Raw genomic sequence first — 15,451 nt, forward strand, 5'->3', positions numbered from 1 at the left:
CGCATGCTGCCACCATGCCAGGCTAATTTTTTGTAGTTTTAGTAAAGACAAGGTTTTGCAGTGTTGCCCAGGTTGGTCTCAAATTCTTGGGCTCAAGCTATCCTCCTGCCTCAGCCTCCTAAAAAGTGCTGGGATATAGATGTGAGCCACCATGCCTGATTTGTCATTTTAATTATTAATCACTTGTCCTATTACCTTGGCTCACACTTAATATAAATTAATGTTTAAGAAGAGTTTTAAAAAACATTTGTTCATTGCTAGTATATAGAAATACAATGATCTTTTCAACTAGCAATAATTGTGCTTTGGATAAATCCCACTGGCTATGATACTGCCATTGCACAAAGTTGTAATTGATCTTTTAAAACATATCTTTTTATTGTTTTTGATTGACAAATCATAATTGTACACATTTATGGGGTACAATGTTTTGATATATGTGTACAATGTGGCAGGATTAAATCAAACTAATTAACATATCCTTCACCTCACTTACCTATCATTTTTCATAGTAAGACATTGGGAATTTACTGTTAGTTGTTTTGAAATATACAATAAATTATTATTGACTATAGTCACTTTGCTGTACAACAGATCTCAAAACTTATTCTTCTTGTCTATTTGAAATTTTGTATCCTTTGATTAACATCTCTCCATTCCCTCCCTCCCCACCCCCATCCCCATCCTCTGGTAACCATTGCTCTACTTTCGACTTGTAGGAGTTCAACTTTATTAGATTTCACATGTAAGTGAGATCATGCAATGTTTATCTTTCTATGTCTGGCTTATTTCACTTAGCATAATGTTCTCCAGATTCATCCAAAAGCTGTCACAAATGGCAGGATTTCCTTTAAGGCTAAATAGTATTCAATTGTGTATATATATACCGCGTTTTCTTTTTTGGGGGGACAGAGGCTAGCTCTGTCACTCAGGCTGGAGTGTAGTGGTGCCATCTTGGTTCACCACAACCTCCACCTCCTGGAATTAAGTGATTCTTGTGCCTCAGCCTCATGAGTGGCTGGGATCACAGGCACGTACCACCATGCCCAGCTGATTTTTATAGTTTTAGTAGAGACAAGGTTTTGCTATGTTGGTCAGGCTGGTCTCGAACTCCTGGCCTCAAGCGATCTGCTCACCTAGGCCTCCCAAAGTACTGGGATTACAGGCATGAGCCACAGCACCCAGGCTCACATTTTCTTTATCCATTTATCCACTGATGGACACCTGGGTTGATTCCATATCTTGGCTATTGTGTGAATAGTGCTACAGTGAACATGGGAGTGCAGATATCCCTTGGACATACTGATTTTAGTTCCTTTCGATATATACCCAGAAGTGGTATTCTTGGTCATATGATAGTTCTATTTTTAGTTTTTTGAGGAACCTTTATGCCATTTTTCATAATGGCTATACTAATTTACATTCCCCTCAACAATGAAGAAGAACAATTGATCTTTGTATATTGATTCTGTATCCTGTAATCTTACAAAACCCAATTATTAGTTCTAGTAGCTTTTCATAGATTCCATGGGCTTTTCTATGCACATAATCATGTTGTTTCCCAATAAAGACACTTTGACGTGTTACTTTTGAATCTGGATGCCTTTTATTTCTTTTTCTAACTTTATTGCCCTGGCTAGAATCTTTAGGACAAGGTTGAGTAGAAGTGGTAAAAGGAAATATCTTGTTTTGTTCTTGAATTTAGGGAGAAAGCATCCAGTTTTTCATCACTTAGTATGATATCACTTGCAAATTTTTTATTTTTTACTTTTCTTTGAGACAGGATCTTGCTCTGTCGCCCAGGCTGGAGTGCAGTGGTGTGATCGCAGCTTACTGCAGCCTTGACCTGGGCTCGGTTGAGGCCAGATCCTCCCACCTCAGCCTCCTGAGTACCTGGGACCACAGTGCATGCCACCACACTCAGCTAATTTTAAGGTTTTTTTTTGGTAGAGACAGGGTCTCACTATGTTGCCCAGTCTGGATGTTTATATGTGCCCATTAGACCCAAAATACATGTCTATGGCAGCACCTTCTTCTTAGTATTGTATGTATTGGTTGGTATTTCTGAGTTTCTGTCTAGACTACACATTGAGAAAGAGAACCATGTTTCATTCATGGTAGTTTCCCAAATAATGTACATTAGTATGGTAGATGTTTAATAGATGCTTATCAAAAGAATATTTAGTGCTTAATGAGGTATTTACCCAGTTATCCGTTTATTTTTGTGATTATTAGTAAATACCTTCCTCCTCCACTAACTGTGACTTTCCTTAGTGCAGAGATTGTGTCTCTTTTTGTTCACTATTCCATCTCTAGTGCTCTTGCCTGTGCTTGGCACATGGTATCCCTTAATAGATATTTGATGAAGGATTGCATACACAAAATGACTAAAGTGGGCCATGGTAGGAAGAATCCTCTGAAATCAGTTATTTCTTTCACATTTAAGTGTCTTAAAAGGTGCTGTTCTCCAGTGGGTGTATTTGTTCTTTAAAATATTAGTTCATTCATTGTAGGAGTATTTAGGCTCAGCATTAGAGGGGTCAAAAGTATTGAGAAAGTTTGCCATTGCTGAAACCTCTAGTTTTAACGTTTTTTTCTTATTTTTTTCCTCCTCTTGAAAGTAAAACAAAACAAAACAAAACAAAAATCAATGATATTAACATACTTTTTATTTTGTAGATGTTAAAATCAAGGGAAAATGTTTCAATCACCATTTTATCCTCAATACTTAGCACAGTGCCTGGACCATAGCAAACACTCAATAAATATTTACTCAGTGAACATATGAGTGCTTATGATGAGACAAGCGTTAGCAGCTCACAAAATTCTCAGGAGTGAAGTCATTATTGGAATTATCTATTGACTTTTCTTAGTGGAATTACAGAGTAATTAGCAGAAAAAGGTGAATAAGAGAAAAATGGCTAAATTGAAAATGTGGCTTCTAATTGCTATTATCAATGATGAAACCAAAAACTGGTGCAAATATTTGACATCATAACTTCCAAACTGACCAGCCTTGCAAATCTTACATAAAATTTAATTAAAAATGAATGAAGACCAATGAACTTCAATGGCTTTTGGACATAATTTTTATTTAAGCATGGGCTTTTAGCTTGGTTCACCCTAGAGTGCAACCTTTCAGTTACACAAATAGCATTCAGAGCTACAGGGCCATTATAATGTTGCTGGTGTTGTACAACTTCATCAGAAGGTATGATTATGACCCGCAGAAAAAACAATCCACAAAGAAAACACAATGAAAAAACAACCACTGTTTTACAAATCACTCTGTTATCACAGACAAAAAATGGCAGTTACTGTTAGTAAATCAGCCACAGAACACTTAAAAAAAGATCTTTAGACAAGGAAATGGGAACTTATTTGTGGGAGATAGGGTCTTCATCCACAATTTAAAGTAGAAAATATTTCAGGGTCAAGCATTTTTCTTATCCACAAAACAACGCTAAACCAACATACATTTTTAAGGAGTATATTAAAGGAGATAGATACAATATCTTTACAACTATCTTCTTGAATAGGTATTTCAATTAATTTTCTGCAGAATATAAGTAGCCCCAAATTCAGCAGCAAAATATTACAACATAACAAGTAAATACAGTTTCAATGTGTTATATTGTAGAAGAGAATACATAAAGGACAAACAATGATAATTTAATCATATAAAACATGAGACATAGCTGAAATACAGTCCACTTAAATAGCTTTGTGACCAAGAATGTTAAATACTGTGCTAAATGCCATTTTAAACATAAAATCTCTTAAATTTTTTGTGCTTAAATTTCATTTTTCTGTTAAACTGTTTCTTATTGTCAATACTGCCACTGTAACTGATATTACAACAGATCACAACTTTCACGGACACATCAACATGAAGACATTTACTTATGAGCAAATAAGTCACTTGTCATTAGTTCACAGTGTGGGAAAGTGGTGTACACTCGGTCTTGAGAAGGGCTTTCAGGTAATCACCAAGTCCTTCACAGATATTTCCTGATATCAGATGTAGTGCGAGATTTAAAAGAATGGAGAGCAACACATCACATGTTGGAAGAAAAAAAATAAACTTTTTGATTCTTCATGGGTATCGCCTAAGTGACCTTCGTCTTCTGTTGTAGAAATGTCTGAGCCCATGTTGTCGTGAAAAATTCATCATGTAATTTTGTTTGCGAGTGCTGTTAAAATCAAACAGGATAGAGGCAGGGAAGGAAAGGAAAAAGAGCATGTAAGTCCCATCATTGAACATGCAATCTATTCTAGGTCCTAAGTTACTCTGATATTTATTTGAAAATTTTCAGGGTTAACAGGTCATGCTCACATTACCACCCAGGGTCAGAGGAACTAAAGGCTGGGACCTATACTCACTGCCTTTGGCCTTGAAGAAATCCCTGTCTTTTCATGAGTGAGCTCTGAACCAGAAAATATGTGAAATTCTCTTGATTCATAGCAAAAGCAAACTGTTTTAAATTTTAATTTTATTCTTGAATGCTTCCTGAAAATATTTACTTAGGTACCTTTCATTTGAGAAGTGTGCTCTATACCCATTGCCTTATTTAAATATATCTTTAACAAGTAGGAAAAATAATTTGGTTCCTTTAGCAAACATTCTCATTTAAAGCTTAAAAACTAAAAACAAAGAAACAGACTGTTAGCTGGATCAGCTTGACATTCCTAGTTCATGCAGTCCCATGAGACAAAATAAGGAGGTTGGTTTGTCTCAGAATGTTGGATTCTCTTGTCTTCCTCAAACCATAAGCATCTGGGTTATATTTTATAAACATGGCCTTAGGAAAGAGACACTCCACTGAAAAGAGGTCATAAAATACTAAGAAACTGTAACCAAATGTATAATTGTAAATATGTATGTATGTTTTCCCCCACATATGTACATACACACATTTATACATATATGCTGTGTGTGAAGCTGATAAAAATACTGAAGATGGATTTCAGGATCCTGTAGGAAACTGTACAATACTAGTAGTGATAGCTGTTAATGTTTTGGTATAGTCCTTTAAAAAGGATCGTGAGCTATAACATCACTGAAAGGATCATATTCTCACACTGACCTGAGTGACAATATATCTATATGTGGCATCAATATGTGGTTTATGAGAGTGAGCCTGTCAGTATATTTCAAATTCACTGAGTTTCCTCATGGTCCCAAAGCCTTTTCTCCCTAATTCCATGAAGATATAAAATGTACATAATGTCATGTGATGTGATTCCAACATAAAGATCAATATGACATGAACTTGAGTTAGGGTAGGAGAGGGGGGAAAGGGTAATTTTGTTCTGAGCAGTATAATCTGCATTATCAATCATCAATATGCTAGTAAGGTGTAAAATGATATTTTACCTAGTATAATAGGTATTATACTTAGGCATATTATACTAGCACTTGTAAAATATAAACTTTAAAACAAGATAATTTCACAGGTTCATCATTAGAAAATTTATAATAAAATATCTCAAAGGAAAAGACATAAATTGAATTTCATCAGATATGTATAATCAAAAAGCAATAGCATCTGTGCTAAAATATTGATACAAAGACGTCAAATTGATACATATTTTATAAAATAAAAAAGGTACTAATAACATCCCCTGCTAGATTTCAATAATATCAAAATGCTAGAAACAATAAAATGGAAACAAAGAATATATCCTGAAGACATTATAGAGAAAAAGATTTCAAAAAAATCAGGTTTTGTCTTTAGGCAGATTTACTATCCTCCCCCTCCCATCCCCTCCATGTGACAATATTACATGTATCAACTAAGTTGATCAGTTTCAGTGTCACAGTTGAATGACCCAAATTTATCCATTTATTAGCTGCTATAAGTACTAACTGCTGCCTATGTAAAATTGAGTTACAAAAAAACCCCCAAGGAATTAATGTATTGAACTAATCAAGTGTCAAGAAAAATTATCCTGTTGCTCCTTTATTCACAAAATCTTGGGACTGGAACTAGCTGTGTTACTGCCAGCATCCTCAGTCGCCTTATAGTTCTTTCCCTGAGCTATTATAGTGGCCCCCTGAACTAGCCTCCTTAACTTTTTTCCTTTTATGAAAAAAAAAAAACCAAAACTCCACTGAAAGGAAACCCCTGCAATACTAAGAAAGTATAACTGAATGCATAATTGTATACATGTGCATGTATACCTTCCTACACATACATGCAGTTGATTTTGCACACCAGATTCAGTAAACTTTTCCTCAAACACTGGCTTCACTTTGCCCAAAACCATGCAGAATCCTCTTATCTATGGAGCAACAGCTAAGCCAACTTAAACAGACGTTTCAAGTCCTCTTCATGCTTAATCTTATTCTGCCCTCTATTTTTCTACATTCCTATACAAACCGCTCTACTCAAACGCCTTGAGTCCTTTCTACCCGCCTCATTGGCCAGCTGTCAACATCACTTCCTAGATTCTACGTGTTCAAGTATTACATTTTGTTTACTCCCTCTATAAGTGAACTTTTTTTTTTTTACTTTGAACTCTCATAGTGCTCATTTCCTGCTTTGAAGGAGTTTGTGTTCATATCTTGGCTCCCCACAACTAAACTTTTGTTGGTATGGGGGCCAGTCCCCCAACTCCCCCCACCCCCACACCATAGCACTGAGCCTCCTGCCTGACCCGTGCATGGGTGGTCAAGGCATGTTTGTTGAACTTATGGTGACTTACTGATTGGATTCCTGCTGTAAATCATTACTCTTTAACTATAAGGAATAATTGCAAAGTTAAAGCAATGAAAATTATTCTGTTAAAACACGTTTAAAGGTATAAGGTACTCAAAGAGAATTTAAAATAGTTAAAATATTTTACATGAAAAAACATGAAGTTAGAACACTCAAGATATTTTGTTATCTCAATGCAACCTAGATTGACATGAAAGTTACCTTAATATATGGGAACAAAAGAACATTCAGTTTTAACAAAACTTGATGTGCTTACTTAACAGCTTTAAAGCAACGTCTCCATATAATTATTTACTTATTATGGAGCTGATTGAAAGTCTCCATCTTTATAGGTGAGAAAATAAATACTAGCAGGTTGCAGATCTTTAGTGCCCTAAAAGCTAGTCCAAGGTAGAAGCTTAAAACCAATTTAGGGGACATTTTGAATCACTGGATGTTCTTTTTTAAAATAACATTTTTTTCTTAAAAGATTTTAAATATATTTCTAATTTTTTTGGTAGAGACAGGGTCTTGCTATGTTGGCCAGGCTGGTGTCGAACTCCTGGCCTCAAGTGATCCTGTTGCCCTGGACTCCCAAAGTGCTGGGATTACAAGCATGGCCACTGTGCCTGGCCTGGGTGCTCTTTAATTTTGAAAAAGTTTATGTATCAGTATCATATCTTTGGATTCCTGAGAATGTTGATATGCATATAGTAATGGACTTGCTATAGATGCCTAGTGTTTATATAGTCACATTAAAAATGGCAGCTGGGTGCAGTGACTCACACCTGTAATCCCAGCACTTTGGGAGGCTGAGGAAGGCAGATCATGAGGTCAGGAGATCAAGACCATCCAGCTAACAGAGTGAAACCCCATCTCTACTAAAAATACAAAAAATTAGCTGGGTGTTGTGGCACGCCAGGCGTGGTGGTACGCGCCTGTAGTCCCAGCTACTTGGGAGGCTGAGGCAGGAGAATTGCTTGAACCTGGGAGGCAGAGGTTGCAGTGAGCTGAGATTGTGCCACTGCACTCCAGCCTGGGGTGACACGGTGAGACTCTGTCTCAAAAACAAACAAACAAACAAAAAACACCACACTATCAAAGCATCGTGGAAACTAGGTGGTAATTTGGTATGTGAAATATAAAAATCTTTTGAGTCAGTTAAGTTGAAATCTAATGAAGTGGATATTTCCAGTTTATGAGCCTTTGAAAATCAACCACTATGGCAAGCTATACTAAAATGCTGTCTGCCTCTAAGACCACTTAATAAATTGACATGGTTACTAAACAGTTATTGTACCTTCTAAAATGTCTAACAGCATTGGGAATTAGGGGAATTTTTAACAAATTTATCTTATATTTACTCATTTTTTGGTGTGGTATATTTGTGAGCCTATTTTTTGTTTTTGATACATTTTGATGTACAGCTATAGATAACCTTATAACTGAAATAAGAAGTGCAATGAACTTTTAAAGATTTATTTATTCACTGCAATTACCAGAGAAAGTAATTTTTATTTTAAGTTGAATAAAAGGAGGTAATGTTCACCCCAAGGCACATCAGCTATGCCACTTGACATATCAATTTGCTTTGGTTGTGGATAGAACTAGGTCCATTTTTAAATTCTTCCATTATGAGTAAGTAATTGAAAGAAGGGAGAATGAACAACAAAGGCTTCTTGGAAATGATAATGTAAATGTCCATTATTGCCAAGGGAGTTTAGGGACTTAGATGGCATATAGAATTATAACGTGTTTCCTTGTTTCTGCATAGGAAATATGGCCATTGCAAGATCTTTGAATAACTAGTGACTCTGTGCTCTTTTGAACTGTTACTCTTTAAAGGAGACACAATCTTAGTTCATTTATTATGATGAAAACAATTCAATTGATTTTTTAATGGATTCTAAAGGAAATGGAGGAGATAGAGAATTGATACTAATTTGAGCTCATAGAAATATATGCATTTCTACTTGTCAGTAATTTACCACCAAAACATATGGTAGAACAAATAATGATTTATATGAATGCAGACATAAGAATCCAGTGGACTGTTCAACATATCTTAGAAATATTGGTGAGTGTAAGACAGGAAGCTGCCATTCAAACTATCACTGAAACTTCCCTGCATAGAGGATGCCACACATTTGACTTAAAGGCCATGCATTTTCAGGAAGGCTATGCATAAATAAGTGCAGACACAAACATCTCACACATACTGAAGATTTCATATTTCTCTTCTCTGCTAAATGGGGATGAGAATAATATCCAATAATGTGCACCTCAGGGAGCTGTAAGGATTAAATGAAAACTAGCACTATATATAGATGTTCAATAAATTATAACCATTTTGCCTTCTTAAATTTTAAAGAATCTCAGAGGACAAATACAAGAATATATTAAAAGTGGCCAATCTTACCTAAGGACAAGATCTAGAACTCCTAAGTATTATGAATACATCTACTCCGTCTGCCAATTCAGTTATTAACTTAGAGGAGAATTGGTAAGTCAAGGGACCCTCATGCATCTTCGGCATAGTAGGTCTTTTGAAAGACATTCCATTTAATCAGAGTCCCTAAATCTTTTGCACACATTTCTATTTTCCCTTGTCCCTCATAACAAATTTATCAACTGTGAGCACTTCAAGGGCACCCAATACGGTGTCAAGCACAGAGCAGAATCTAAGTCAAATCTGTTGCCCAATGATGAAATGCTGACTAGCACTCTGGTCTATGCTGTTGTGCCCTATATTGTATATATTAGGGACTTATCTCAATTTGACTGACTCCGAATTTACATGGAAATAAGTTTCAAATGTTCCAATATATACCAGTATCATTTATTACTGTTTTCATAGATTTTTTTTTTTTAGTTGCAAAGGTGCTTTACAAAACTTCTCAGTTAAGTTTGGTGTCACTGATGAAACTATTAGTAAACAGTTCCCCAGATTTAGTAAGGAGGACTTACCTTACTCTAGTGGAAAACCAATGACAGCAAATAATGAAATATAACACAAGTTAAAAAATGCCTTTCAATGCATGCAGCACTGTGATTAGTCATAAAAGTCTGATCAGGTTTAGACGCAATATAGGATTTTTCATCTCTTTTGAAAATAAAAATTAAAGAAGTTATTTCTTATTCTTCTATACCCAATATCTACATATACTTTTCTATGTAATGCAACATGCAATATTTGCTCATAACCATATGTTAAGGTACATGTAGCTGTAGTACTACATTTGGCATAAATGTTGCATATAAATTATAAATATTAATAGCTTAATAACTACTAATTTTATTATCTGATTTTTCAATTATTTTACATTTTAAGAAATACTAATTCCTGAATATATTAAGGAATGGGCTTTAAAAAATACAGAAGTCTTCTATGTCAGATAACACAATCATATTTAATAAAGGACAAATATGCTTTGCAACAAATGTAATATGCTCATTTCCGTAAATCATTTGTGCCAAAAATGTGACAGTATCTTGATAATGAAGAGCATGAGGGGATGGTCACGATGGAACTCATTTTAAACTCTGATAAATGCTTTTAAGACCATAGTTAGCAACATAAGGTTTGCAGTTCTCCGTAAATGTGGTATTAATTCACTTTTTAGTAAATTCATTCACGAAGGCTTTTTACTGAGCTTTCAAGGTACACATGCAAAAATTGGCCCACTTCATTATACACATGACAGGTGTGACTTAGACACGTACACAGGAAATGTGATGTGTGAATGAAATGCGAATTGGGTGAGAGAGATTCTTAGGATAGAAGTATGAGTGCCCAACAAAAATGGTTAAGACAACAAATTCTCTTTTATCCTAAGAAGAACCTCACCAGCATGGATCTTGTGAGGGATCTGCCCAATGTATTCATAAACATATACTGAAAAATAAATATTCTATGCTAGCAAATGAATTCAGAGAAATTAGGTTTCTGACACTTGATTGTCAATGATCGTGTTATGCCACATCATTCAGACTTTATGGAATGAGGACTTTTTGTAAGCTAGTGAGGCTGGAAAAACATTATCTGTCAATTCGGTTCATCTGTTATACGGCAGATTAGCAGGGGCTAATCATCGTGAAGTGCTTTTCATGTGCAGGTTTTATTGGAAAATATGAGAGTGGGAAGATTACACTCTCAAACAAGCATGAGAGACTGCTTGTTAAATGCTAAAGGGTGGTTTTCATCTTTATGGTGTGGGGCTTGTCATTCTGTATGTCCATATTTATGAAAATCAAATCCTTCCACATGTATTTTAGAATTAAACCATTTAATTAAAAATATATTACAAATCTTGTTCATTTAGGATACACTTTTAAACCCTGAAATATTGTTGAAAGTGCTAAGTTTGTTCTCATTAAACTTGTGTTTTCTTGGCTAATATGGGCAGTACTGAGGTTAAACTCAATATAAGATACCATGCATGACCATCATTTTTCTTTCTAAGGGTTTTTAGCATGTGTCCTTGGTGCACATGCACAAAAGCGAAACTATGGTAATAAAGTTAGATTAAAGCCAACCTTCACTTAAAAAAAGAAGTATATTTCTAAAAATTCCTAAGTGAAATGTATGCCCCAACCATTAGTTGCAAAAACATATCAGTAGCCCTGTTTGTAACATACAGTTACATAGGGTTTGTACCTCTTAAGATACAAGCCTCAGTCTGCTCCTCTCCCTGCCATGCTTGAGGAGTTAACATTGCTAGTTCAAATAATCAAGTGTTCTGATACAAAAATGCAGTTAATTAAGAGAATGCTTTCAGTTAATAGGGGTTTATGGAGGTATTCCACCTATTTCTAAATATACATCCTCTGAAGCAAAGTTATAATTAAGAATATTTGTGATCATGACATGAACCTTGGCTCTAGCTTCTTTGTGCCTCATATGATTGAAAGACACTCTGGAAAACTATTATATTTAATTTTTTGAATTATCTGGAACTTTATTTTGAGCTCATCAAATGAATGAATGAATTGAAGTAATTATTTTGTAGAGCTACTAATTGCATACTAATGAATGCCTTAAAACTCTTTGTGGCTCCCCTTCCTGTGTCCATGTGAATATCACACTCTGGGGACTGTGGTGGGGAGGGGGGAGGGGGGAGGGATAGCATTGGGAGATATACCTAATGCTAGATGACGAGTTAGTGGGTGCAGCGCACCAGCATGGCACATGTATACATATGTAACTAACCTGCACAATGTGCACATGTACCCTAAAACTTAAAGTATAATAAAACAAAAAACAAAACAAAAAAAAACTCTTTGTGGCTCTTTTGAAAAGAAGTACTTTGAAAGGGTAGAGTGGTGTAGAAATGTTACACTCTAAGACCAGAGCAAAACATCAAAAACATAGTTCTGGAAATATAACATCTTAGTATTATGTATGTTTTGAAACAACTCATTTATTGAACTCAGCTTTGTGAGCTATTTCTTTTCTTCAAAAAGAAGGAAAATAAATTCCTTTAACAAATTTTTGAAATGTCATTAAAGAGACTGCATTTGCTTTTGAAATTATATATACATAAAAGCATATGGTGGTACATATAAAATTATAATTTTAAAATTATTCCTGAAAGAAGACTTGGAGTAAAATTCAAAGCATACAACACCATGCAAATGTAGCAATGCTCTTGTCTCATTCAAAATGTTTTAGTGCTCTGAGAGTTTGAGATAATGATGCAGGATAAGAACAGACTTATCAGGATAAGAGCCTGGTAGATGACAAATTCTTCAAAGTATTTAAAATATGGAGCTTGATGCTGGTAGTTGCTTATAAGCATTAATTCCAACACCAGGTGACCTGGGAGACTCTCTTGGGTGCTGTGTGCTGAGGCTTCCTGCTGGTGCTCTGACGGCCTCTAAGGCAGCATGTTGACAGGGAGCAAGGAATAGAGTCCTGTTTCCAATATGTGAAGGGGTTGCTTTTACACTGGCTGGTATATTGGTGCCTCTGAACCCCTCGCCCCTGCTTTTTAATCTTAGTATAAGTGAGGAAATTACTGGTGATGATATGTCTCTGAAATCCAAAATAGGTAAGTGCAATTGATTGTTTGGGCAGGATGAAAATATCTACTCAAATGTGTGATATGTTAAGAATTATTGTGTTTACTCAAGGGGCAGGATTACTATCCTGCCTTCTTTTGAGGACTGTCAGGTTTTGAAGTTTCCACAGGAGTTTGGTAATGCTTTGTCAGGCACAGGAAGCCCCATTAATGCAAATTGTATTGGCAAGCCACTTGAAAGATAAGAAGTGGTTATTGACTCTCATTTTATTATCTACCAGTTTATGAGAATCACCTGAGCTGCTTTTAAAACAAGAATGATGCCCAGTTCCCACTGCAGATCAATTTAAAGCCCCATCCAAAGGGATGGGCCTGGGCATTGGGACATTTTTTGATGTCTTCAAAAGCTTCCCAAATGATTTTGACGTTCAAACAGATTGAGAAGTGCTGTTTTGAAAGGCAAGTAGCCAGGGTAAAATGGTTCTAGGGTTGGATTTTGGTCTATTTGGAAATCTCTCTATGGCCTTACTGTACATAGATTCATTTCAGCGCCCAGGTTATTTTATTCTGCTGGAATAACGTAGTCTGAGGAAATCAGTATCTAAGTAAAACATCAGCCTCATATTTAGATTCAAATGAGTCTGGACTGTTAGTTTAAACTTCAACTTTGTCTTGTGGAGGCAGAGCCCAGCAAGTTGTCCAAAAGCAGCAGCGCGCACAGGAGGCTAGTGTGGGGACCAGGTTGCTCTTGGATTTGGGGGTTGATATGGATGCCATGCAAGCAGGTGCCTCAGTGAAAACTAAGACGAGGGCTAGCTCAAGACTGGAAAATTCAGCTCATGGCTATGACTGAACCAAAACAAATCTGGTAGTTTTCCTACCAATTAATCACTTAAATTTGCTTGCAAAATGACTGAAATCAGCCAAGGGACTGATTTCATTTTGGATTTGGTAAACAGAATGAACATTTGAACCTATCTACCGAGAAGATTCGCCTCTCCTTGCCAACCACTTGGAGCCATCAGTCCGAACCCGTCGAGACATAAGCATTCCAGTTCTACAGGAACTAGATCATTAGAGAAAAAGCAAGTCATCTCTCTGTGAGGGAACAGTCAACCCGGCCAGGTGAGAGTGGTGACAGCTTTATTATATAAAGAGGGAAAAACACCTTTAACTTGTTAGGTGCTGGGATTGGTCAGGAGGAATCTGAAACCACAAACTCTTTGTTCTAGTTGCAACCACATCATTCAATGGAGAATGTCTGTAATTGGGCACGTTAGCTAGTAACACTTCAGACACCGCCCACTACAGATCCTTCCTCTTCAAGGATGTCATTTCATTTTATAAGGCAACCCAGATCTGCCTTAAGACATGGTTTCCCATTTACCTGGAGACTTTTGTTTTATCCAATTTAACCAATATTGTCAACCCTTAAATAAATGTTGTGCTTATGGAAGTTTTCTAAGGTACATTACATTTCATTCGGGGCTTTGCTATTTCACTGATGACTTGAGCTATAGCTTGCAGTTGCAAAAGAGTGTAAGCCAAAGTGCTCCTGTGGGGGCTTCTCATCAAAAACGGATCTTACTGAATTAAGGGTCATGCTATATCAAAGGAATTTCAAACCTTCCTGAAATGGACATGGGATGCCATGTAATAGATACTCACAGGACGACCTCCACATGGTCCAAAGCCCATTGATCATGACCTGTTCCATTGTGGCGTGGTTGCCACCAGCGCAGTAAGACTCCTTTCATCCGTGCCTCCCTGGGTCACACACAGAAGGACAAAGAAGTTATACATTAGGAAACAGAACTTTTTGGTATTTGACTTCTAGATGTCAAATATTATAATAGGCTAATCTAAATCAACAAAATGTTATGCATGGAATTCAGATTTGCTTAGATCATAGTATTCTTCTGAGCAGCATTAAATTTTATTGGCTACTCAAGGACTTGTAAAACTTTTCCATCTCTCTCCCTCCTTTCCCTTGTTCCATTAATACCCAGAAGATATTTGGTCAAGCATGGAGTGCTTTCTGTGTGACAGACACTGTGCTAGAAGCTGGGCTTACAATGCAAAGCAAAACTGACATGACTGCTTAACCTCAGTAAAATTTCAAACTAGCACACCAGCAGAAAATAAATGTTTCCTAAGACTAGAAAAACTGGTTAAAACAAGGGAAATTGGCAAAAACTGCCCTTGCGTTTAGTTATTATTGTCTATTCCCTCTTGTCCTTATTCCTTGCTTTAATTTGTGCCTTTCTTGTCCTAATCGAAAACAGTAACAGCACTTTGGAGATCTGGGTTAGTCTTCGTTCTGCCACCACCTAGTTTTGTGGCATTGGTGCATTAACTTTACCCAACTTCTACCTCAAACTTTGTGATTCCCAGGGATTCACAAAGGGATTGTGCATGAGACCATGCCTTTCCATTTGGGCCACTTACAGGGGGACATTGTAAGACACTCTCTGAGCTTGTGTGAAGTCCTTTGGCTGGTGCTGGGCGATGACATGCCAGGTGATCCCGTTGTTGACGCTGTATTGCAGCAGCACTGCCTTGTCCACAGCGTGGGGGCCACTCAGGTCACTGTTGCAGCTGTCCGTCTGCGACATGCTCCCAATTTGCAAAACAAACATGATTTTGCTGAAAAACACAGGGAAATCATCTTTATTTTTATTTATTTATTTTTTGAGATGGAGTCTTGCTCTGTCACCCAGGCTGGAGTAC

The 15,451-nt window shown here is 36.5% G+C and overlaps 1 protein-coding gene and 1 pseudogene across 3 annotated transcripts in view; both read right to left on the reverse strand.

Annotated features, from left to right (window-relative positions):
- Positions 1–221: 221 nt before the first annotated feature.
- On the reverse strand, positions 222–349 carry LOC129398437 (U4 spliceosomal RNA; annotated as a pseudogene).
- Positions 350–3,071: 2,722 nt separating this feature from the next.
- Positions 3,072–15,451, reverse strand: part of RELN (reelin) — a 520,521-nt gene continuing 508,141 nt past the window's right edge. The window contains exons 62-65 of one of the 3 annotated variants that reach the window (XM_055114793.2): positions 15,170–15,367; positions 14,390–14,488; positions 9,669–9,804; positions 4,064–4,193 (exon numbers count right to left, since the gene is read on the reverse strand). In XM_055114793.2, coding sequence (XP_054970768.1) covers positions 9,675–9,804; positions 14,390–14,488; positions 15,170–15,367 — 427 coding nt within the window. In that variant the 3' untranslated portion in view covers positions 4,064–4,193; positions 9,669–9,674. Of the gene's footprint in view, positions 4,194–9,668; positions 9,805–9,861; positions 13,788–14,389; positions 14,489–15,169; positions 15,368–15,451 lie in introns of those variants that run through there. The other 2 variants (XM_003825720.5, XM_063606317.1) reach the window with 2 other exon arrangements.

The sequence above is a fragment of the Pan paniscus genome, chromosome 6, assembly GCF_029289425.2.
Source record: "Pan paniscus chromosome 6, NHGRI_mPanPan1-v2.0_pri, whole genome shotgun sequence".
Lineage (NCBI taxonomy): Eukaryota > Metazoa > Chordata > Mammalia > Primates > Hominidae > Pan > Pan paniscus.